This window comes from Lycorma delicatula, chromosome 2, assembly GCF_047948215.1.
Source record: "Lycorma delicatula isolate Av1 chromosome 2, ASM4794821v1, whole genome shotgun sequence".
Classification (NCBI taxonomy): domain Eukaryota; kingdom Metazoa; phylum Arthropoda; class Insecta; order Hemiptera; family Fulgoridae; genus Lycorma; species Lycorma delicatula.
The window spans coordinates 82,123,896-82,148,027 of NC_134456.1; the positions used below are offsets into that span (position 1 = coordinate 82,123,896).

The window sequence follows — 24,132 nt, forward strand, 5'->3', positions numbered from 1 at the left end:
TAAAAAATATTGAATAAGTTTGGTTTCTGATGGTGTTTCAAATAATAAAAGTAAAAATGTCAGTGACAAAAATACAACAGATGAAAGATTGTTGACATTATGAAAAGTACAGAACAACTTCATAAGGCATTCTACATCATGGAAGTATTCATTTTGTGGTTTAAAGAGCAGTCTAAACTGAGTCTTATAGAAACACACCACATTAGAAGGAAGAAATCAGATTAGTGATTTCATCATAAAACTTTTTAAAATGTCTTTTGTTTTATCAGCCGTATGCTCCCAATAACTATCCATTACTAGCATACCAGTATTTTTTTTTATTTAGTAAATCTGATCGCTTTTGCCATACACACTTGATCCGATCTAAAATTAAGGTTTCGTCCATTCAACCTGATTCCTGTGGTCTGATAACTCCATTTACCTGTACGGTAGGAAGAGTTTTGCTTTTAAAAACAATGTACAGAGGTAATTTTGATCCATCAGAAGTAATGCAAAGCATAACACTACACCTTTGTTTTTTATTACCACCGGTGCGAATCGTAACACTTTTTCCATCTTTTTTGTTTACAGTTTTGTCAAATGTCATTTCAAAATATACGGGGGGGTTTGATCAGCTTTTCCTATTTGAGAAGGCAAATAGCCTTTATCTTTTCTAAGATTTATTATGTATTTGTGAAAATGTAATATTTTTTGTTAATAAGCATCTGGAAGTAATTGAGAAATAGTCATCTTTCATCTTATTGACAAATCATTTCGTGCAAAATCCATCCACAGCTTGCCTTAAAATCAACTTTATTCAATGATTTAGCGATTTCACGAGCATATGATTGACACATTTCTGTCGTGACAGCATAACTGCATTTCCTTTTTTCTGTAAGTCATACAATTTTTTTTCTATGTCTGTGTATTTTGGTTTTAAGCCACGAAAAGCCCTTTTAGTACCAGTGCCTTTCACCAGAAGTTGTTTCTTCTTGTGCCAGTCTCGAATGCAGCTTTCTTCCTGCCGCTCAATTTCCAATTTTTTCAGCCCCTTCTATAACGCAGTTTTTCATTTACTGTAAAAGATTGTAGACGCTGTCCTTTTATACTCAAATGACGTAATTAAAATAAATCATCGTATTAAACTTTACAATATAAACAAACAGATAAAGTGCACATAACCGTCCACAGATACAAACAGCACAATGACTATGGCGAATAGAAAAGACAACAATGGGTAACTGATACTGTAACTGTAGTGTCATTAGAACCAGATGCAGCCTACACAGAATAAATCAGCTTTATAAAACTAGTGTAACTTCGTTCCTATCAGTAATATGAACAGGATGTTAATAATTAAGGATGTATTCTGTATAAGCGGCATCCGCTATTGATAAACAAAAGCCTAATGTTACTATATTTATGTGATTGAATTTAGGTACACTCCAACCTGTATCTATTGCGAGGAAGAGGATACAGTGGAGCGTGTATTCTTTCAATATAGAAGGTGGAAGGGGGTCAAATGACCAAAGGGACTTAGCTGGTTGACCCCCAGACATCTTTGTGGGGTACATGGAAGGCAGTGGGTTGAAGTTGCATCACTGGTTTCATAGTTACTGCAGACTAAAGATAGGGAAAAAGCATTCTGGGGTGAAGAGCAATATGTTGGAAAGAACAAAGGAGTTATGAATTGGGATATCCGATCTATCAGGGTTGGAGCTGTATCCGGCCTTAAGTGTAATAAGCTTAGTTATTAGATTAAGGTGTTGGTAATTAGTACATTCTGAATTGTAATTGTTCAAGTTATGTTGTTTTTGTCTTGTTTTATATTTTATGTATTTGTAACTTCAAAAAATGAAGTCGGATGAAATGTGGCGATGTCTAGGGACAGGTAGGCGGCCCACCTTGGATTGCCCACACACAAGAGCGGGGAAGTCAGGGTGCTTCTGATGATAGCACAGAGGACCCTGATGGTATGAAGGGCATATGAAATGCATGCCTGGAACCTAGTAGGTTAGGGCCGGGAAGGGCAGCTCTCCTGCGGAGGGGCATCTTGGCTATCCAGAAGTAGAAGGCGGGTTCGTATGATCCAGGGGTATAATATAAATATTACAACCCTTCCTTCCCAGAGGGAAATAAATATTTCTTTTCACCTAACTAATATATATTCTGAATATAAGCCAACTCGGACCTTAAATACAATTTTTCGAAATATCTCGACCCCAGCGCCACCTATATTGTCCGAACTAATTCAGAAACCTTTGGGCGTGCGCACAAAACCAAAGTTTCATTGCAATGAGATGAATGGTAGGACGCATGCAGGACAAACAAACATTCATTTATATATATATATATATATATATATAATGGCAGAATAACAAAGAAATTGTCCGTTCAGGAATTATCTTTTAAATCCCAAAACAATTGAGAAATTATTTTCAAAAAAATGAAAACAATGTACTTCTTCCATTTCGCAAAGTAACCGAATAACCAAACTGGTTTCACATACTCAAAAATCCATCTCGAATTTTCAAAGAACCGCTTGAAGCCACTTCCGGGAAAAATAAAAACAGAAAGATACCTGTCTCAGAACACAATGACTGTTAAAACAGCGTTCAGGAATGTTATTTATGAGATTTATAGAAGTAAACAATTTCCTACGTTGAAAAGAATATCGCATATTTCAAAGGAGAGGGAGTTATTTACAAGCAAAACCGGTTTCTTGTGGAAAATAATTCAGAAACACGGGTGTAAGCGAAAAAAAACAGGCAGTAGGAAGTTTCTGATGGAAACAACAAATATTGTGTCGATGCGCTTTAATTTTAGATAGATTTCATAAGAAAGCTACTTATAATGGGTACCATGATTTGATTTCCGGAAAATTTCACCTCATCTTCGCGTTTCACATCCCCCAGACACCCCAAAACCACCATAAGTTGAAAAGTTTATATGTATATACAGTGTTTCTAAACTGGTGTGCTGGCTATACTTTTTCAAATTCTACTTGTTAAACTAAACAAAAAATATCCTTAGGAGAAATTGCGATTTCTCCTTCATTCTCACACTATGCACCATTTTACTACTTATATATAAAAATTTATATCTCAAGTTGGAATGGAGGAATCACATTAATATTTAGTAAGCGTCTTGATAATAAAGTTGTAAAATTAGCAAAAAATCAGGATTTAATTGCCTTTGCAAATTACAAAATGGCGGGCATTTTTAGTTTTCAATCAGTTATATCTTCGTAAATATTAGTTTTATCAAAATTTATGTTATTACTAAAATATTAAGCCTTTAATTTTGAACAAGATGGCATTTTATTTTTGTCTGTTAAAAATTAATCTGTTTTGTTAATAAAAGTCGACATGTTTAAAATTTTATTTGGCCTCTGTTGACATTATTTACATTAATTTTCTTATAATTAAATTCTCTACAATTTATGTTTAAAAAATGTATGATTTATTGCCAATTTAACAATGTTAATATGCTCAAATGTAAAAAAAAATGTGTTTTTTGGCTTTTTACATGGGATATCTTAGAAACTAAGAGAGATACAGTTCTGGGACCTATTTTTTTAGATTTCCCAGCTCAAAAACCATAAGTAACAATTGAATTTGCTCCTTAATTGACCTTTCCAGAATTTCAGAAAGCCTTAATTTACCCGGAGGAACTGAAACTTGGGCGAAATATTTCACTCTGTATAACTCGCTAATGAAGCGTTTTTGGACCTATGTTTATATGAACTTTTTTCTTATTTTTAGCCTCTAGAACGAGTTGTCAAAGTATTGCCCTATCCTCGTGAATCACTCTATATATGTATGAGTATATATAGTAAACAACATATTTATAGTAAACCTTTTCTATACAGCCATTATAAACCATAAATAACTGCATCCTTCACCATCTTGGTGTTTATCTCTTCAATTTCTTGTATTTGGCCTTGTTTCATTTTTATTAAAACATCCTCTATCTCCATTGTTATGTAATACCCTGCTTCTTTTCCCTCTTTCCTCACATGTCCTGTTCTTTTCCTCCTTTCTTTCTTCCGATCAATTTGGGTTAAGGAGTTCTCTAAATATTCTTCCATCTACAAACTATTTCTTCCTCTTTTAGTATCACATGTCCTAGAGTGCTCTTAATAAACTTTGTATCCTATCTCTCTTTCCTTTTACTTTTAATGACACCAAAATGCATTTTCTTTTTCTGCTGCTTACAACTTTCTTGCATTCTGTTTTTTGGTTTCCTATGCTTATCGTTCATTCCTCATTCTTATGGCTTTGTCTCCGTGTCTTCCATGCTATCTTCTTTTCAACTGCCATTTTTACATCATCATTTCACCCATTTGTTTCCTTTCCTTTTCTTTTCCCACTGGCTCTACCACACATGCGCTCTGCTATACCCATCATGGCCTTCTTGAAGCATCCCCACTCTTCCTCCACCTCTTTATTTCTCCTTTAGCTAAGCATTCCTTTATCTCTTTCAAACTCTTCCCTTATCTTGTTTTTTTTCAACTTCAAAATTTAATTTTTCTTTACTTTATAACCTTTACACTGGGAATTTTTCTAAATCGTAAGCTTAGCCATTACCACTCTATGGTCTCCTCAACCACTATTTCTTCATCACCACCCTCTCATAAATCTCATTCTATGAGGAAAAATTTTACTACTTCCAGCTATAAAAAATGTGGTTAAAGGCTATTTTTGAAACAAGTTGTTGAATTGATTTATTTTCAGATCAGTCAAGTCAATTGCAGAATTAACAACGCAGATGATGTATAACTTCATGTAAGTGAAATAGTTTAAGAGTTGGTTTTTTATGGATTACAAGTAGATGAGACTGTTGATGTTACAAATGATGTGCAGTTAATATGCATATGGTAATATTCCTGACGACACACTGCAATTCATGTTTTTCTTGTCAACCAATAACAGTATTGGGGTCATGACTATATGTTTTAGGTGTAATGAGTTAACCCAGCAGGTTGGTCTAGTGGTGAACTTGTCACAAATCAGCTGATTTCAAAGTCAAGTGTTCTAAGGTTCAAATCCTAGTAAAGGCAGTTGCTTTGATAAAGTAAGTAAGTGATTTGAATACTAGATTGTTAATATTGGTGTTTTTTGGTAGTTGGGTTTCACTTAACCGCACATCTCAAGAATGGTTGACCTCAGATTGTACAAGACTACTCTTCATTTACATTCATACATATCATCCTCTTAAGTAATACCTTATGGTGGTTTCAGAGGCTAAACAGAAAAAAAGAGGTGTAATGAGTTAAGTCCTTGTTAAAGAGTCTACATCTTTACAGTTTAGTATGTTTTTTTTTTTTTAATTTATAACATTTGCTGGTTAAGTTCATTTTATGTATGTTAGGGCTGTTTTGTGGAACTTTGCTATCCCAAACAATTGAATGAGAGACAAAAGTTTGTAGTGAGAAAAATTGTATGTTTTTGATTCAGATGGAGCTTGTGCTCTTACAGAAAGGCATGGTGGGATTGCTTCAAAAATCAGGAAATAGCATTGGATATGAATAATTGTTTCATATAAAGGTAAGCATTTGCTTCCAAAGGAACATCACCAGAATGTAAAATTGTGTTAAACAACCCTAAAAAGCTAATTAAGTTTATAAAGGCTTCACTGATAACTGGTTGTTTTCTGTACTCTGAGATGAATGAGGTAGAGAATAAATATAACATTTGCTTCATTCTGAAATTCACTGGATTTCTATGGAAAAAAGCATTTACAAGATTATTTCAGTTAATGCATAAAATTTTATTATTTGTAAATAAATTCTTATCTTGCATGATTAATGATAACATTAAGCTTGTTCAACAAAACTATCATATTTTTAAAAATTAAATTTTTCCATCAAGCAAATTCTTGATATCAGACAAAATAAAAACATTTGATAAAACTGGTGTTATGAATTTGTTTTGTAAATAAAAGCAATTAAAAAACTCGATTGCCAAAAAATAAGTAAATTGAATTAATAAATCGAACTAAAAAAAAACAAAGTATGAAAATAAGATGAAGACCCGAATTAAGCCTCGGCTTAACTACAATAAAAATTAGACGAGCGGCTTGTGGCTGACAAAACGGAAAGTGAGAGTGAATCAGAACAAATCGAGTCATGTGATATTTACGATGAGAAGAGATGATTGTCCAAGGGTCCAGCTGAATGGCGTCTACATCTCTCACACGGATAGGGTGCGGTACTTTGGCCTACACTTCGATCGTCGACTGAAGTGAAGGGCCATGTGGTAGAAAAGAGGAAACAGCCTACCATCAAGTATAGGGAACTAGACTTATTACTGGATAGAAACTCACAGTTATCGTTGTCAAATAAACTGTTGATCTAAAGAGTTATCCTTAAACCTTTTTGGATATATGGGATCCAGCTATGGGTACGACGAGCAACAGCAGTGTTGAGGTAATTCAAAGATTCCAAAATAAATTGATGACTATAAGAGAGACGCCGTGGTTTCTTAGGCGTATAGAGAGTTGACTATTAAGGATTACGTTTCGTTTATGAAGAGATCCAAAAAAATTGGCTCGCGGTACTAACATGCTAATTATCTAACAGGAAATATATTGGACAACAGCGGTGACTGAAAAGTTTCCATGTGCTCGACTTGGGAGATGTGATCTGGAGAAAAACCTAGAAATGGGAAACAGGATGCCTGTCACTGTGTAGTTTTATTTTTTCTTCTTGTGATTTATTTTTTGTCCTAAGTTAAGTATTAGACTTTACTTTCTGCTAGGAATCATCGCGAGAAAGTGAAGTAGTATCGATATTCCAGTTACTCGTCCTCTACTCATATAAAAACAAATCTTTATACTATCGATAGAACGTTTTTAGTTTTTTCTTCTACTATTTTATCCTCCAGTACCGCCATTAGGTTTTGCTTCAATGGATGAGATGAAATGACAATTTTTTAGTGTGAAAATGCTATACTTGACCGGGACTCGAACCCGGGACCCCTTATGAAAGGCCGAGACGCTATCACACGCGCCACAGAGGCCGGCAGTATCGATAGATACTTAATTTTAGAGGATTTGTAGCAGTTAAAGCTAAAAGTGTGGTTATGTGTCCCTAATAATTGCTGTCATATGAGCTTTTCGGCTTAATGTAAAAATATGTTGTTTTTTGGTAGAGTTGGAAGATGAGGTGTTTAATGTATTCATCATGGAACACAGAATATGGTAGGTTTTTTATAACTGTGTTGTCAAATATTTTGTTTGTAATTTTACTTTTTTCTTTTGTTTACGTTTTATTAACTATTATTAACAGAAAGTTGGCTATTGATACTTTCTTATTTACTTATCGTATGTGTTTTTCACAGAAATAAATTTTATTTTTGGTTTTTTAGCGTCCGTTTATTCAGTTTTAAAAATTTGTTATTTTCTGGGTGTTTTATATATACAGTTTCTCTAATATGCTGTACTGTAACGTTTTTGAAGCAAGAGGTTTTTGCTGGAATAAGCAATTTTTTTGAACGCCTGCTTTAAGTATATAATAGATTATATTTATGTTAATAAGTGATAGAAATAAGTATTCAGTGATATGTTTTTTATTATTCACATTCGATTTTTTGTTCATTTTAAAAATTATTAAAAAATCAAGCATTACAGAAACTTAAATGAAACTTTATAATTATTGGCATCTCTCCCTCTCATATGTATTTTAGCAAAAATACATATGTAGTATAAGTTAACAAAGTGGTTAACTTTTTACTTTTAAAAGTATATTTAAATATAAATTCCATCTTTAAATAAAATAAATAATTATAAATTTTGTGTGCTTTTCTTGAAGATATTAGGCAATTTTGTAATTAAAAATATAAAACTGCAGTGGTGAACTGAGCCCAATTGCATAGTAAAATATGTTTAAAAACTTAGTTCAAGATTGTCTTGAACTAAGTTAAAAAATTCAGCATCTTTGTGACTGTTCCAAATTACTGATGCCATTTTCTCATTGGCATCAGCAGTTGTTATTGCTGGTGATTTTTTTTTTTTTTTAATTATGTGTAGTATTAAGAATGATAACAAAAAGGGAGTGTGGTTTAAATTTTGTCTGTTCATTTACTGTTGCTATTTTTTTATATTGCTTCTTTATAATTGTATGTTTCATAATTTTTTAAATATGTTACTTAGATGTTAATTTTTATGTATGTGAAGAATACTATGGTTGTCACTGGTGGTGAATTTTTGAAGTTGTTAACAAATGTTGAATCTGTGTTGCTGTAAAGGTCTATTAAATTTTCAGTGTATCTTTGTTTAAAATTGTATCCCATTTTTGCAGAAAATTGTGTAATAGGAACAGTTTACTTTATATACCACAGTGGGATTGTGATTTGTGTTTAATGGTTTGTTTGTTACTTTTAAGGTGACATTTTATCAAGATGTTTTAAATTTGTGAGCTATTTTTTTTATGAGTATACTTGTCTAAGTAGGGTAATTCAATATAGTTTTTAATACAGAATTTACTTACGTTACTGGGTAAGAGTTAGAGGATTCAGAAAAATAAAATGGATATTAATTAATTTTTTTTTAATGTATTACTATTTTATTTACGTTTTGTGTTTTATGTTATGCATTATAATGTATTACAGCCTATTAGACAAATCTTTAAGAGTAATTAATGCTATTTATAAAATTTGGAAAATAAATAAACTTGTAATGAAATAAGACACAGTTGAGTTTTTGAACATTCTTCTTTCTTTAATATACTCACATTACTTATTTCTTATTCTTGTATTATTATCTTTATTATTATTATGGTGACCTCCATTGTGAAGTGCTAGCAATTCTACCTTTCATCCTGAAGGTTCTGCATTTGAATCTGATGGATTGACATTTTTTACACAATACAAGATTCATCTCTCATTGAAAAAATGAATTACAGAAACTTTACTCTGCAACATGCTGTAGTTACATCATGTTTAAATTACGTTTCCCTTTTCCATTTAAATGAAAGTAATATCATGAGAATTGTCTTACAATAAGTTAAAAATATGTAGATAATACGTACCATTTGTACAATAATGTTTATAATGGCAACCATGTGATTACAAAAATAAAAATTGTAACTTTGATAGATCACAAAAATTTTATCACCTGTAAATATTCAGTAAGATTGGTGAAGTCTTTATTTCTGGAAATAGTGTTTATTGTTAACAGTAGATTTAATTATTAATAAATTGTTTCTTGTAGAAACCTGTGTATACTCATTTTCGTTAGGGACATTTATTAAAAATTGATGTAGCTTTGTTGTAATACATTGGTTGTTAATTTTACATTATGCTTATCATCATTAATCATTAATTTCATACGTTTTAACTACTTGCTTATTTAGTTATTTTGTTTTTATAACTTTTAGATCTTCAACTTGCAGCATTCCTTGCATGTTTTTTAATAACTTCCTTTTGAAATTAGATCTATATTCAATACTTTTCTGTTTTAGCATAGTTCTTTTCTCATCAGTAAAGACCGGATTATATGCAACATAAAACACTTGAAATATGCAAGAAAAATGCTTTATGTATGCATGAAAAGTGTCAAAATATGCAACTAAATAATAAAAAAAAATAGCAATTTTTAGTTTTTTTATTTCAAAATCAGCATACAGTTAGTAATTAGTTGAATAACTTATTAATAAATTTGATAATTAACAATTATTTAATGTTTTGTTACTTTTGTAAACATGGACAATCAATTAATGTTCTAAATGTTTGGTAGTAAGATTGTCTTTGATCACTCAAAATATTTTTATAAATGGAAAAGGATCGCTTCACATCCACTGAGGTAACTGGGCAGTATTTGAATTTTGGTGCTATGTTAGCACTTATTGTTTCTGACAAAAGTTCACCTGTCCCATTATAAAACTATCAATTTGACATAAAGGTTCAAAGGCTGGGTTATTGTTTAAAATGTTTTCAAATTTTTCTTTAAGATTACAAGGGAATACCTCTGGCAGTGTGGAGTTCATTTGGCAGATTTTATTCATTAACTGAATTGATTCAGTCAATGCCAAACCTTGTGTTTCAAGCTTTTTAATACTTGCAGTTATGTGGGAAAAATGAGTGCTAATCACAGCTACATTTTTTTTAATTTTAGAATCGTTAACTGCTGCCTTGGACTGACAAACTGCCATAGCTTCTGCACTACTGAAGTTATTTACTACACCTTTGATGGCCTCAAAATGTTCATTGTAAAATAGCACAGCTTCAATCCATATTCCCCATTGAGTTTCCACTGGTTTGGGAGGTAAAGGCACATTTGGGAGTTTCTCTTTATAGGACTTATTGCAAGCAGCTGCCTTAAGAAACACTTTCTTTGTTGATGAAATCAGTTTATTTACATTCCCAAATCTGGATCGTACTTCTCCAGCGAGTCTATGTTCGTGAGCAAAGCACGTCACATGAATTAATTGGGATAAAATACTTGGAGAGCTTTGGCTGCCTGGATCAAATAGGAAATAGTATGTGAGATAAATATAAACACTCTTTCATCTGCAGAAGATTCAAGAAATATTTTTTTAATGCCCTCATTCACAAAGCTGCGATTAGAATGATTTGTCTTTTCACAGTGTTTGTAAGCCATCAAAGAGGAAGAAGAGGGCTCTAGTTTTAATGCACCGACAATTAAATTCACAATGTAATGACCACAACTGTTGGTTGTGGTCCTATTAATTGAAATCCTATTAATGCTATCCTTGAGTTCATTGCGTATTTCTTCCAGAACATACAGGTAAATTGATGGTATGTAATTTTTATACATTGTTGATTCCTTTGGTATATTTTGATTCAAGCAATATTTTTGCAGAAAATCTTTGAAGGTAGGATTTGTAAGTTTGTGAAGAGGAATATTACTTGTAAGCAATGCTTCACATAAATCCATGCTAAAGTGGTTTTTTCGTTTACCTTTGGAAGTGAAATCACTGCTTCTTCCTACTGTTACAGGTTGTGGTCGTAGGCCTTTCTTTTGCAATCCTGCAGTATGAAGACTTGTCTTGACATGCTGATCTATTTGAAACTTTTTTGTGCATGAAATATTTTTCTCGCAAACTCGACAATATAAAACATTTCTGTCATATGTAAATGTTCCAGAATAGTCAGCTATATATGAAGAGAAAAATTTTTTGTTCGGGTGGCATGGTACACATTAAACTTTGCATAAACAAGTAAAAAACTAAACTGATACAATAAACGCATCAACAATAAAATTCATAATTTAATTGGCTGGTGGGAGGAGTGCTGCAGTAGGCATGCGCAATGCAGAACGGTATCGTTCGTCCTTGCCTCGTGTGAGTCTGTGTTATACTTGGTCTCATAATAATATTATCCTACCAAAAACAATAGATGTGCGGCTGCTAAGTGCTCTCTAAGAGCCATGCGGCTAATAGGTTTGGCCAGCTACAACGTAAGCTTTCATTTATTAACTAGGTACCCTACCGAAAAATATTGTAAATGTAGTGATAGTATGTATCATCACTAGATTTTAAGGAAAATATACAATAACCGGTGAGAATGGGCTTAATATGCAAATGCATATAATCTGGTCTGTACTCATCAAGTCAAAAAAATTTACAAAATTTCTTTGTGTAATTATAATTTTCTTTTCTAGCATGGTATCAGATTTCTTTTATCCAAATATGGGTGGTGTGGAAGAACACATTTTCAACTTATCTCAGTGCCTGCTTTTACGAGGTCATAAAGTCATTGTCCTCACTCATTCATATCAAGATCGTGTTGGGGTGCGTTACATGACAAATGGGTTGAAGGTAAGGTTTTTATCTTTGTAAAACAGTCTATGATTGTTGGGAATTATAAATAATGATTATATTGAAAAAGTATTCTGTCGCCCTATGTTTAGTACAATGTACAGTGAATTGTTTTTTTTTTCATTATAAACCAATAAATAATTTTTTATTTGCGATGTCTTCCAATACTATCAGTCATTTTTAATGTAATTACTTCTCCAATATTTATTGTTATTTTCAGACATACTGTATATTTTAAAGATTATGATTATTTCAATAAAATTATGAACATTAGTCTGTGTTAAATGTTACTTTGAATAAGTTCAGTGTTTCTTTCTTAAATAAATTTAATTTGTCTTGTTTTAATTACAGGTTTATTATTTACCTATTATAACATTTTATAATCAATGTATATTGCCATCTATTATATGCTCATTACCACTGATTCGTTATATATTTATTCGTGAAAGAATTACAATAGTACATGGACACTCTGCATTCTCTGCTCTTGCTCATGAAGCAATGATGATTGGTCGTTTGTTAGGACTTAAGGTATGTAAAAAAAATTCATTTCACTTATTTTGTACAGTATTGTCATGATTATCTTATTCTATTTTATTCAGCATTTTGATGAGCAGTCAGTATCCTCTATTTTGAAGAGATATTTTTCAAAGAAATTTTCAAAATGATGTTTATGCAAAATATTTTCGTTTTAATGTGCTTTATTTGGATTTACCAATAAGAAACATAATATGACTGACCAGTTAGTATCATGCCAATAAATTGATGTGGTTAATGTAAATATAAAGATATTGAAGTAAGAACATATAAATTGAAAAAAAAATTAGTCTTTATAAAAATATAGCAGTTTGAAAATTGTGCTGATTTAATCTAGAAACTAATGTTCAAGCATATTTGCTGAAAAAATAAAAAAAATATTTTGTGGTCAGGATTACAAACTTTGATGTTCAATTCTGTAAAAACTATATTTTTAACTTTTGCACATTTGTTATACTCAGTATTATCTTCATCATTTTTAAAAAAATTTCAGTAAATTAGTACATAAAATATTTTTTCTGTCAAATTATTATATAAACAAAAATATTTTCAAAAGAATATTTTATGGTAAAATTTTAAAGTGAAAACAAAACTGAAAAGTTTTTCTTAATTCTTCAGGATTGAATTGCAGCACAAGATTTTTATACTTTCTTTCATTGTACTTCTTTAAAATTTGGTTATCTGTTAAAAGTTGACATATTTTTGTTTTATTTGTACTAGTAGTACTTCAATCACTTATACCTGATTTGTACATGTGCAAGACAATCATTAACATTCCTTATTTATTTGATGAAAAACATGATATGCTTGCTCTTGTTTCTTTATGTAGAGTCAGTATCTGACTCAATATTATCAAGAATTCTAAATAATATCTTAAGTAACATAGATGTGACATGGAATTATACTTGTTTACCATATTGTACAGAACTGATAACATAATGAGTAATATTTGAATTAAAAGCAATGAAAGATGAAAGTCAGGTACTATTTTTTAAGAATTTTTACGTTAGTCAGTTTTTATTAACCTTTGTAAATCACTTTGTAAAAGTTATCATGTGTATAAAGGCTCTAACCATAACTTGCAAATTTTAAATAAAACATAAAAAATTAATGAACTCAAATTTGACAAACTTAACATTCTGAATGAGTGGAGAGATCAGTCAAATATTCTATTGATCACATGTTAAAGTGGTTTCCAAAATATCTAAAAATTGTAAAGTTGTGTATAAAAGTTGTAAAGTTGTCGCTTACTGCAAACAAAAAAAACACTCATCTGTGAAAATGTTTGCTGTTGTAAAATGTCTGCAGTGTTAAAAAATTCTCCAGTTCTTAATCTACAGGCACAACATAAATGTACTCAGAATATTTGACCAGTTTAAATTGTATTGAGTATATTTACTTTGCTTTAGCCTAGATGTTACTTGGTTCCTGTTGTGATGGCAATTGGCAGCCGTGTCAAAATTTAAGCTATATAAATTTAAGCTGCATTACTTCAGTTATTTTTGTTACATTCTTAACTACACAGGTGTGTTCTTATCTATTACTTATTTTTTATCAAATTCCTATAATGTTACTGTTTATATTTAATAAGTAAGTTAAATTTACATATTTAATATTAAAAAGTTAATTTCAAAAAAATTATTTGGAAAACTTTACCATGCTCACATAGCCATTTACATGTCCTCGGTCTGTCCGCTTTTTTTCAAGTTAAGTTCTCAGTAACACTTAAAAAAATATGGTAAGCCTATTTATATGTCAATACTCAATATTCAATCTCTATTCTCACATAATGCTTATTACATGAATAGAAATATGTCACAGTAAAATCATAACTTATAAACATTGTGAATATAGGTGGAAGACTTTTGTTGTGGAATATTAGAGGGTGTTCAGCTTAAAAGAGGTCTCATCACTCAGTAGTTTACACTAAATGCATATTTTTGTTAAAATGCATATATTGGTTTGAAATAGGTGAAATAATGTGGAAGATGTTGGTCTGACTATAGCTGGAGTGGGGAGGACTGTTTATTGCCTCTATACTTGAGTATTGCCAGTCTGTGTCAACCATTGGCCTATGAACAAGGTTGCGTTATTGTGTGTTGTTCGTTAAAATACGGTTAACTATCGAAGAAAGTGTACTTGTGATGGAAACTTATTAGATGAAATCTCTTGGTGTGTGTGCAAAAGTTCAGGGAGAGATTTGAAAAAGAAACACCCGTGAAAAGTGTTGTTCAGAAGTTTGTTAAAAAAGTTTGTAAAATAGGTTTGGTGTTAGACCAGAAACATGCCCAACTCAGGTCAGTTTTAATGACGCAGGTTGTACAGGATATTAAAGTGGCAGTTACAAGGTCTTCTCATAAATCTATGCGAATACTAAGATTGGAAAAGAATATTTCACTAGGTTCAAGCCACACTGCAGTGAGGAGAATGCTGAAATGTTAACTGTAATGAATGCAGGTTTTTCATGAGCTAACTAATGCTGATTATGTTAAAAGGGTTCACTACTGTTAATGGTTAAACAACTTCATTAGAGGCATTTTAGATCAACATTGTTTTTCACAGATGAAGTATGGTTTCACTTTGTTGAGAAACCATGCTTTAAAACTTTGAAACTTTGCTTTAAAACTGCTTTTGAAACTGTTGTAATAGTCAGAACTACCACACCTGGGGTACTAAAAACTGGCACATTTTCTTTGAATTCCCTACACCCACAAAAAAGTAGGTGTATAGTGTGCTGCTTCAAGGCGTCAAATAATATGACCTTTGTTTTTTGGAAAAAACTGGATGCTGCCATCTACTAAGAAATTATTGTCCTGCAAGAGTATGAGTGTGACTACTGGTTGCAACAGGACATTATCCCTTGCCATACAGTTCACTCTACTTTGGAGATGTGGGATTTTTTCAGTGGAAGAATTATTTTTAAAGGATTGTGGTTCCCATTACCTCGTGATCTGACTAGTCCAGATTTCTTTCTGTGGGGTTACTTAAAATAAATTGTTTATAGGAACAATCCACACAGCCTGCAGGGATTGAGGACATACATTACTAATGCCATCCTGGAAACAGTCAGGGTACATCTAACAAGAGTAATCAGGATCATGGGCAAATTTGTCAAGTGCATAGACATTATTTTTAACATCTGTGAATTATTATGTGTTTGCCAATAAACCATTATTTATAGACTAAACTAAGTGATGGGAGCCTCTTTTAAGTTGAACACCCTTTACTTGGAATTGCCTTAGTTGTATGTGAATGAATGATACCATTATAATTGTTGGTTGTTTTATTTAAAGTTTTTTTTTGTGTTCTAATATAATATACCATTTTCCCTTTAAGATGTTAAGTGTTTTAAGTTTTGTACATTTTATGTGTTGTAGGTCACTTGATTGGCTTGATGCCATTCCTTTTTGTTCTGTGTAATTTTTTTAACTAAACATAAATTACTACATTCTACAACTTCAGTTATTTTATTTATAAATTTCTGTGTAGGCAATAATTAGAAGTTTTTACCCTCTTCTCTTTCCTACATCACCAAATTAATTAAACGTGTATATCTTAATATATGATCCACCAACCGGGTTGGTGGCCATAAATTTCTTTACTTTCCTGTTTGTTTTAGGATTTCTTCATCTCATTTTCATCAAGCTTTCTAATTTTCAATAGCTTCCTGTATTGCATTTAAATATTTTTAAGTAAGTCTTTCTAATCTTAAATATGTATTAAATATTAACAGTGTTCTGTTCTATATAAAAGCTGTTTTTTGTGCCAGTCAGCTTTTGATATACCTTAATTCATTTATCCTTTGCGACTTTATTCCCGAAATACTGGAGTTCTGTAACTTCTGGTTTATTACGTTCCTTTATCTTAAATTTTAATGTATATATATATATATATATATATATATATATATATATATATATATATATATACATACATACATACATACATACAGTAAAACCCAAGGAAATAGAATTTTATGGAACTGAAAATATTTTTTGTTGTGGTCAGGATTCTATTGAATACAGGGATTAACTAGTGGACTGTACAATTAAAAAGAAAAAAATATGGTAGTGTACTTACCAGAACCCCCACTTCATTTTCAGCTGTGGATTGTAGAGTAGTTTGTTAGCAAATTTGTAAGCACAAAATTTCTATCTTATTTTAGCACATACAGAACAGTATACTGGATTGTAGAACAATTTTCATATTTTAATTTTAAAAAATCTTAAATTAAGGAACTGATAATTTTGAAGATTAAAGAATTTCAGTACCGTAAACTAATACACTTTAATAGTAAACATAATTTTAATTAACCTAAATGAACTTTATAACTGTTCATTATGTAATTTAGTCTGTATTATAAGAAAAAAATTGGTTATTTCTTTTTGTATTGAACTTTTACTTTCAGCTACTCTGTTTTCTGTCAATGTTCTGGCTTTACAAATCATGTTAAACAACTCTGAAAAGAGAAGAGCATCCCTGTTTTGCTGCCTCATTCTTGTGTTAAACCCTTGCAACCATTCCTCCATAATATGTGATTTCATCCATGGTCTTTTGTTGGATCTTCCTACTGTGGGAAGATTGTCTTTTTTAATGTTTTTAAAGCACCTTGTCTTATCAGCCTTTCCAATAATGAGCGGTTTTTCCAGTTCTCCTGTCATAAAACCACAAACAAAAACTGTCAACCTTTCCTGGGAATGCTTCCCTCCTGTACAATGTTCTCCTTTTAAGCAAAGAGTCTTACTCGGTAGTGCACGATAAAAAAGTCTGGTTTCATCTCTGCAATATTTCTCTTTTCGTAATCTTCAGTCAAAGTAGCAAGTTTTGTTTTCCAGTCAGTTACTGTCTTGTCACATACATCTCCAACCTCACCGCATACTTCTTTTAACACAATTTGATGCCGCTTTTTAAAACTTTTCCAGCCAACCATTTGAAGTGCTGGAGTTGGTGCTACATAATTTCTCTGCAATTTCCTTTGCGTGGTGCTGTACAATTACTCCTGAAATTGGTAACTTTCTTGCCCTTGAACTCGTAAACCACTTCCAAACAATTTTGTTAATTTTTCCGTTGCCAGTTTTTCGCATATGCTTTTTTATTTGAACTGCTCCCTTTTAACCATTCAGTTTTTAACTTGTTTCTATTATTAAAAATTTTCTAAGATCTGAATCTTACCTATGCCAAATTTTTCAACTAAGTTTTTAATGGACAGAATGTCTTTTTTTGCTGGCTTTGATTACTTTAATTTTTGTGTTTAAGTCCCACAAAACTCTTTTTTTTAATGCCATACTTGTTACACTAATACACAGTATTCAGAAGAACACTGAACTAACAATTACACAGCAGTTCTGTCCTTTAAATATTGAACTGTAATATGGATCCGTAAAAATAAAGAAATAAAAAATAAAATGAATGAAAAACAAAAATGCGCGCGGGAACACAGTAAAGAATAGTTTGTTTAATGAACAAAAATAATGAACAAAATGACACATGGATGTATTGTGTGATGGCATTACATAATTAATTTAAATAAAAATTGTGATTCAAGATAAGGAATGATTAGAGTGTGTTAAGTTACGATTCACAGGGTAGTAGGCATAAAGGCTAGTTTACTGTAAGTAATCAAAACAAGAGTGACTGTGTGCGTCGCCTGTACAAGGTTTTAACACTCTCTGTCTATCTGTCATCGCCTATTATGATTGGTGATGAGTTACTGAAAACATAAACATTTATGTAGTGTTAAATGCAAATTTATCAGTTACAACTCTGACATGACTAATTTTTATTTTTGTTTATACAGGGTAGTTTGTAACATAGTGGTGTACAGTATAATGTATTCAGTACGTATAGTACTGTGCAGTATATGTATACTATTTTATATTGTGGAAAAATTTAGTACTGTACTTTATGCATAGCATTAAATGGGTATGCGCATTTTTTTGTGTAAATTACAGTACTCTACACGATTCTCAAAAAAACATTTCCGTTAACTGGTGAGATTTTTTCCGTTTCTACGTCAGTCAGGTTTCTGTTATTTCAGGGAAAATTAACATCATATTTGTGGTAAAATTCACAGGACCAGAGAAATTTTCCATTGTAGACAGGATTCCGTTAAATCCAGGTTCTGTTAACTCAGGTTTTACTGTAAAATATATAAATGAATCAATTTACAAAAATGGTTTTAAAAATATTTTACCTTTGTACACATAAACAGAATACATGTAGAACAATGAAAAAAGGAAATTTGAATCATTGTTAATAACACAAATACATTAATGTGAATTTTATGATAAGGATACTAATACATTTTTAACTAAAAAGTATAAAGTATTGTGTAGTAGATGAGAAGATGATGTTCTTTGAAGTTTAGGAGGTGTAATTTATTAAGTATGATATACTTATATTTGATTGTATGAAAATTTTAAGTATCATTTTTCAGACTGTTTTTACTGATCATTCATTGTTTGGATTCGCTGATACATCGGCAATTATTACAAATAAATTTCTTGAGTTGTCATTGTCAGATTGCAATCACTGCATTTGCGTCTCTCATACAGGGTAACTTAATTTCTTACTAATTTAAATAAAACAAATTATTTTATTTTTCCTTTTGCACTTTGTTATGTTTACTGCTACAGAGTAAGCTCAGTTGTAGTTTGTTTATGTGATTAATCATTCAGTTTTGTTTACCTGACAACAATTATACATCACATAATAAAAACCTAGATGTTTTCATATTACGTAGCCATTTTTAGTGTTCTTTATCTGAAGAAGAATTATTTGTAAATCTAAAAAAAATGTGTTAATGAATTAGGAGGAAGGATAAAATTAATGTACTCGAAGTGTATTGAAGCAATCCTTGGCTTATCAGTCTGCACTGTCAGTGATTGATGTAATTTAATGGGCTAAATTTTTGTTCTATTCTGTATAAAAAAGAAGGTGGCAACAAAGTTGTAATACTTTTCTGACATTGGTTATTTATTCTTGTAATGGAAAAATAATTATACATGATTAAGGTTACCTAAGATTTCTTTTGGGGGGGGGGGGGTTGTAATTTATGATGGAAGTTTTATTGTAAAATTATCATCTGTTTAAATAAACAAAAATTTTTAAAAATCATCATTGTTTCTGCTTTGCCACTCCAAAATCACTTACCAAGAAAGGCTTTTGATTTTTCTATGGTTACTGTATTACTTGGAAGAAACTAAAAAAATTCCACAAAAAGATGTACGACCAATAAAGTTACCTAAGATTTCTTTTTTGGGGGTGAGCGGTGAATTATGATGAAAATTTTATTGTAATATTATTATTAAAAGTTTATTAAAATTTTATTAGTATTAAGTTTAAATAAACCAAAAAAAAAGTTTTGAAAAATTAAAAAAAAATTGAAATTTTTACTTTTATTGATTCTCCTTCGCCAATATAGTTTCCAAAATATTTTTTTTTGCAGTTAATTGCACTACTACTATGCATAGAGAGATATTAAAAAAAAAAAAAAAAATGTAATATACAGGGTGTCCCATATAAAACGCAACCCATCAATCACTCATCCATGAAATTTCAAAAGTCAAGCTTACTCCCTTACTCGTTACTGAAATGGACTCGTCCAACATCTGAACATCACGGCGATGCAGTAGAACACTACCGATAGTAACAACAATGCAATCATAACGTTCAGTGTATTGCTAGAGACAAGATGGTGTTTTTGCTAGATGAACGTGTTTTCATTGTTGACTCGTACTTCAGTACGAAATCAGTGGTTGCAGTGCAAGATTTGTTTCGCCATAAATACCCAGATAAACCAGCTCCTAACAAAACATCAGTATTAAGGTTAGTTGCAAAATTTAGAGAGACTGGTTCTGTTAATAACAAGGAACACAAAAGATCTGCGTCAGTGTTGAATACAGATACAGTCACTGAAATCAAAGACAGATTACTCGCCTCGCCAAATAAATCGATCAGACGTTTGTCTGCTGAAATTAATTTGTCTAAATCAACTGTTCATCGGGCGACCAAACAATTACAATTACGACCTTATCGCATTCAAATGGTTTATCAACTTCTTGAGCCCTTCAAAGAAAAACGGCTACAATATTGTCAATGGTTGTGTCGATTTCTTCATGGGGAATTAATGTTATGGATTCGTTATTTTTCACAGATGAAGCACGGTTTCATTTGGATGGCTACGTAAGCAGCCAAACAGTAGTATTTGGAGTGCTGAAAATCCCCACGTTTATCACAAAAAACAATTACACCCGCAGAAGTTGGGCGTGTGGTGCGCGATATCGCAGAAGAAAATAATCGGTCCTATTTTTTTTCGAGTACACCATTAATGCAGAACGATATCAGAATATTTTATTTCAGTTCATTGCACTCTTAGAAGAGGAAGACAGACACTGCTGGCTACAACATGACGGTGCGACATCGCACTATCAGGTTCCTTCTGATTTCGTTGAGGAATTCTTTGGTAATCGTGTTATCAGTCAAGGCTTTTGGCCACCAAGATATCCAGATTTGAAAAGCCTACAGCAACAAACCACGAACACTTGAACGATTGAAAGTCAATATTGAACAAGCTGCATTAAATATCCAGCCACAAACTTTGAAAAAAGATGCAAGAAATGCTGTAAAAAGAATTGAAGCTTGTATTCAAGAAGATGGCGGCCACTTCCAACATTTACTCTAAATGTAAGGTAATAGATGGTAATAATAAAAATTACATTTACACATGCCTTTTTATTATTTCAATACCTTAAGGTTGGGTTGCGTTTTATATGGGACACTGTATAAAAATATAACTTTTTTGATTTTTGGGGAAGGGGGAATTTTTGGGGCATATTTAAAAATAGAAAAAAGATAAGCATACACACATTTACTGAGCTTAATGTAAGTGGGGTTATGTTTGCAAAATTTTGAGAAAATTAATGTTATGTTAATGATTATTAGGTAGAGAGTTTCTTTGTTGAAGTTAAATTTGTGACAATGCCTGTATTATTTATTGCTTTTCATTATATCCATAAAGTATTTTTCTGTTACATGTCAAAGTGGCACAGGCAGCTAGTGTTAGTCTTACCATGTAGGAAGTTGATAGTCTGAATCAGTTGAACCAGTTATATTTTAACAGTAATGGCTCCTTGGTGCTGTCCCTAGCCATATTCTCTTCAGTTCTAATTATCAGTATAGCCATTGGTCTACAAGCTACTTTAGATAAATTCATTACATGAACAAGGTATATAATTGCTTAGAATCTTGAATCAAGAAATCTGCTTTAGATAATGGAGATTTCCAGTATATTATATTTAATCAATCAGTGTAATATGTTTTGGCTTGGGTAAAAAAAATTAATAAAAAATTTATAAATGTGAATAGATAATAATTTATCTTATATAATTTATATTTGTTTTATTTTCAGAAAAGAAAATACTGTATTAAGAGCTCGTGTTAAGCACGAAAGAGTTTCTGTAATTCCTAATGCAGTAGATACTACAATGTTTATACCTGAACCTGAGAACAGGAAAAAAGATAAAGGTATGGCTTAAAAAAAATCCTTATTCAAAGATGTATTTTCCTAGACTAATTAACGTATCTGTCTGTTTGGATGCTACTGTTTGTAGGTAACCTGATAAAGAAATAAGTCGCTTCTGAAAATGAATAGCAATTTTCAGGTGTTACAAAACCTTCATGCTAGGTTTTCTTAGAAAAGAAAGGAGCGATGTGGTTTCTTGTTTTCTTCACAGAGTTGCATATTAGTATCATTGCAAGCCCACCAAAATGCAGATGACATTCAGACCTGTCTATTACAACATCATGATGTTCACTGGAGAGATTGGCTGTTGACTACTGGATTTTGTACTTTGGATGCGCTTTCCATATATTGCAGATTGGTTAAGACTGGTACAATTATTGTAAAGCATTCGTATTAATTTTCTTTTTGCTATGATGAAAGTATGCACTATAGACATTAATTAAGTATGAGAAAAGATATTAATTATTGTTAACTGTACATGTATGCATTGCATTCATGTGCTTAAATTGAAATATTAACTATAACAATTTTGTAAAGTGATTGTAAATTGGCTGTTGTATTATCATAATTTGATGCTATAGTTTTTGTGATTCTTTTTTTTCAGTCACTATAGTCTTGGTAAGCCGTCTTGTTTATAGGAAGGGGATTGATTTATTGGCACAAATTATTGTTGATATTTGTCACAAATACCAAGATGTGAGTATAGTTTTTTACTCTTTTATATGTGAGTAAAGAGAATATTTAAATGTTATAAAATATTGAGACTTTTTGTGTGATTAACCAAAACCTATTTTGGTTTTGAGTGCTTCTGTGTGTCAACACGTCCATTTTAGCTTTTTGTGTGTAATGTATTTAAAAGTGATGAACTCAATAGAAAAATTTCTGTAGTTAACTTACATCCACCAGAGGTAAAGGTGATCAGAATTTTGATCACTATTTCTTCATAAAAATATTTGAATAATAAAGTTATTACAACTATATATCTTAATCGTAAAATAATAAATTATTTATTAAACATCATATTTTCTATAGAGTGAGTAATTAGATCTTTTTTTACCCACTTCATGTACAACATGAAGGAATAATATTAATAAAATTTTAAACTGACTGTTGGGTATTTATTTTATAAATTCAGATTGAAAAATTACTTAACTGATAAGCTAAAAATTTTCACACATGCTACCTATTACTAGAGAGAATAATTGGCCTTGGTTTAATTTGAGCATGGGCCCTTACAGGATATATGAGGTACTACCCAAAAGTTTGGGGAATTTGAATTTTGCGCTTGAACCATTGCTGGTACGACCTGCTGTCGCTAGATGTGGCTAACAGTACTCTTTGTGAATCTGTATTCCAACAGATGTGGTGGTGAGAGGCTGCATTGTTGACTTTTGTGCGGTTGTGCAACGTTGTGTTTTACTGCTTCGGTGAAGTTCTAAATGGCAGATTTTAAAGAGCAAAGAACCTGCATCAAATTTTGCTTCATGGTTAAAAAAACCCATCGCATGCTTGTGGAAGCATTTGGTGACAAGGCTATGAGTAAAAGTGAAACTTTTTTGTGGTACAAGTGATTCAAAGATGGATGAACGACAGTCGATGACGATGAGCGTTCAGGAAGACCATCAACAAGCACAACACCGGAAAACTTCACGAAAGTGGAGGAGGCTATTGTTGCAGATCGTAGACAAACAATCCATGATGTTTGTGCAATTGTATAAATGTCATATGGGTCCGTGCAACGCATCTTGTTGGACAATTTGAACATGAGATGCATTGCTGCAAAATTCGTACTTAGACTGTTAAGCAGCGACCAGAAACAAAATTGTGTAGCTGTCTGTGCGAATTGAAAAATTCAGCAAGAGATGACCCTAACTTCATCTCCATAACCAGTGATGAGACATGGGTGTACGGGTATGACCCTGAAACTAAGCAGCAGTTGTCGCAGTGGAAGTCGCCAAGTTCACCGCGGCCAAAAAAAGCACACCAAGTTTGCAGCAACGTGAAGTCCATGATGATTGTTTTTTTGACATCAAAGGCATCCATAAGGAATTTGTTCCTCTTGGTCAAACTGTCAATGGGATGTTTTAATGTGAAGTTTTGAAGCGGTTACGAGAAAGCATTAGGCACAAACATTCAGGTCTGTGGGGTAACAACAGCTGGGTTCTGCACCATGACAACATGCCCGCGCACACATCACTAGCCGTTCGGAATTTCTTGGCTTCCAAAAAGATGGTAGTGATTCCCCACCCACCCTATTCACCTGACCTTGCCCCGTGCAACTTTTTTCTCTTTAGGAAAATAAAATTTCAAT

General features: G+C 31.8%; 1 protein-coding gene across 1 annotated transcript in view; it reads left to right on the plus strand.

Annotated features, from left to right (window-relative positions):
• The first annotated feature begins 6,158 nt into the window (after positions 1-6,158).
• Positions 6,159-24,132, plus strand: part of PIG-A (phosphatidylinositol glycan anchor biosynthesis class A) — a 56,353-nt gene continuing 38,379 nt past the window's right edge. Inside the window, exons 1-6 of the mRNA XM_075357896.1 lie at positions 6,159-7,182; positions 11,605-11,761; positions 12,113-12,292; positions 18,735-18,853; positions 21,708-21,823; positions 22,426-22,517. Coding sequence (XP_075214011.1) covers positions 7,166-7,182; positions 11,605-11,761; positions 12,113-12,292; positions 18,735-18,853; positions 21,708-21,823; positions 22,426-22,517 — 681 coding nt within the window. The 5' untranslated portion in view covers positions 6,159-7,165. The remainder of the gene's footprint in view (positions 7,183-11,604; positions 11,762-12,112; positions 12,293-18,734; positions 18,854-21,707; positions 21,824-22,425; positions 22,518-24,132) is intronic.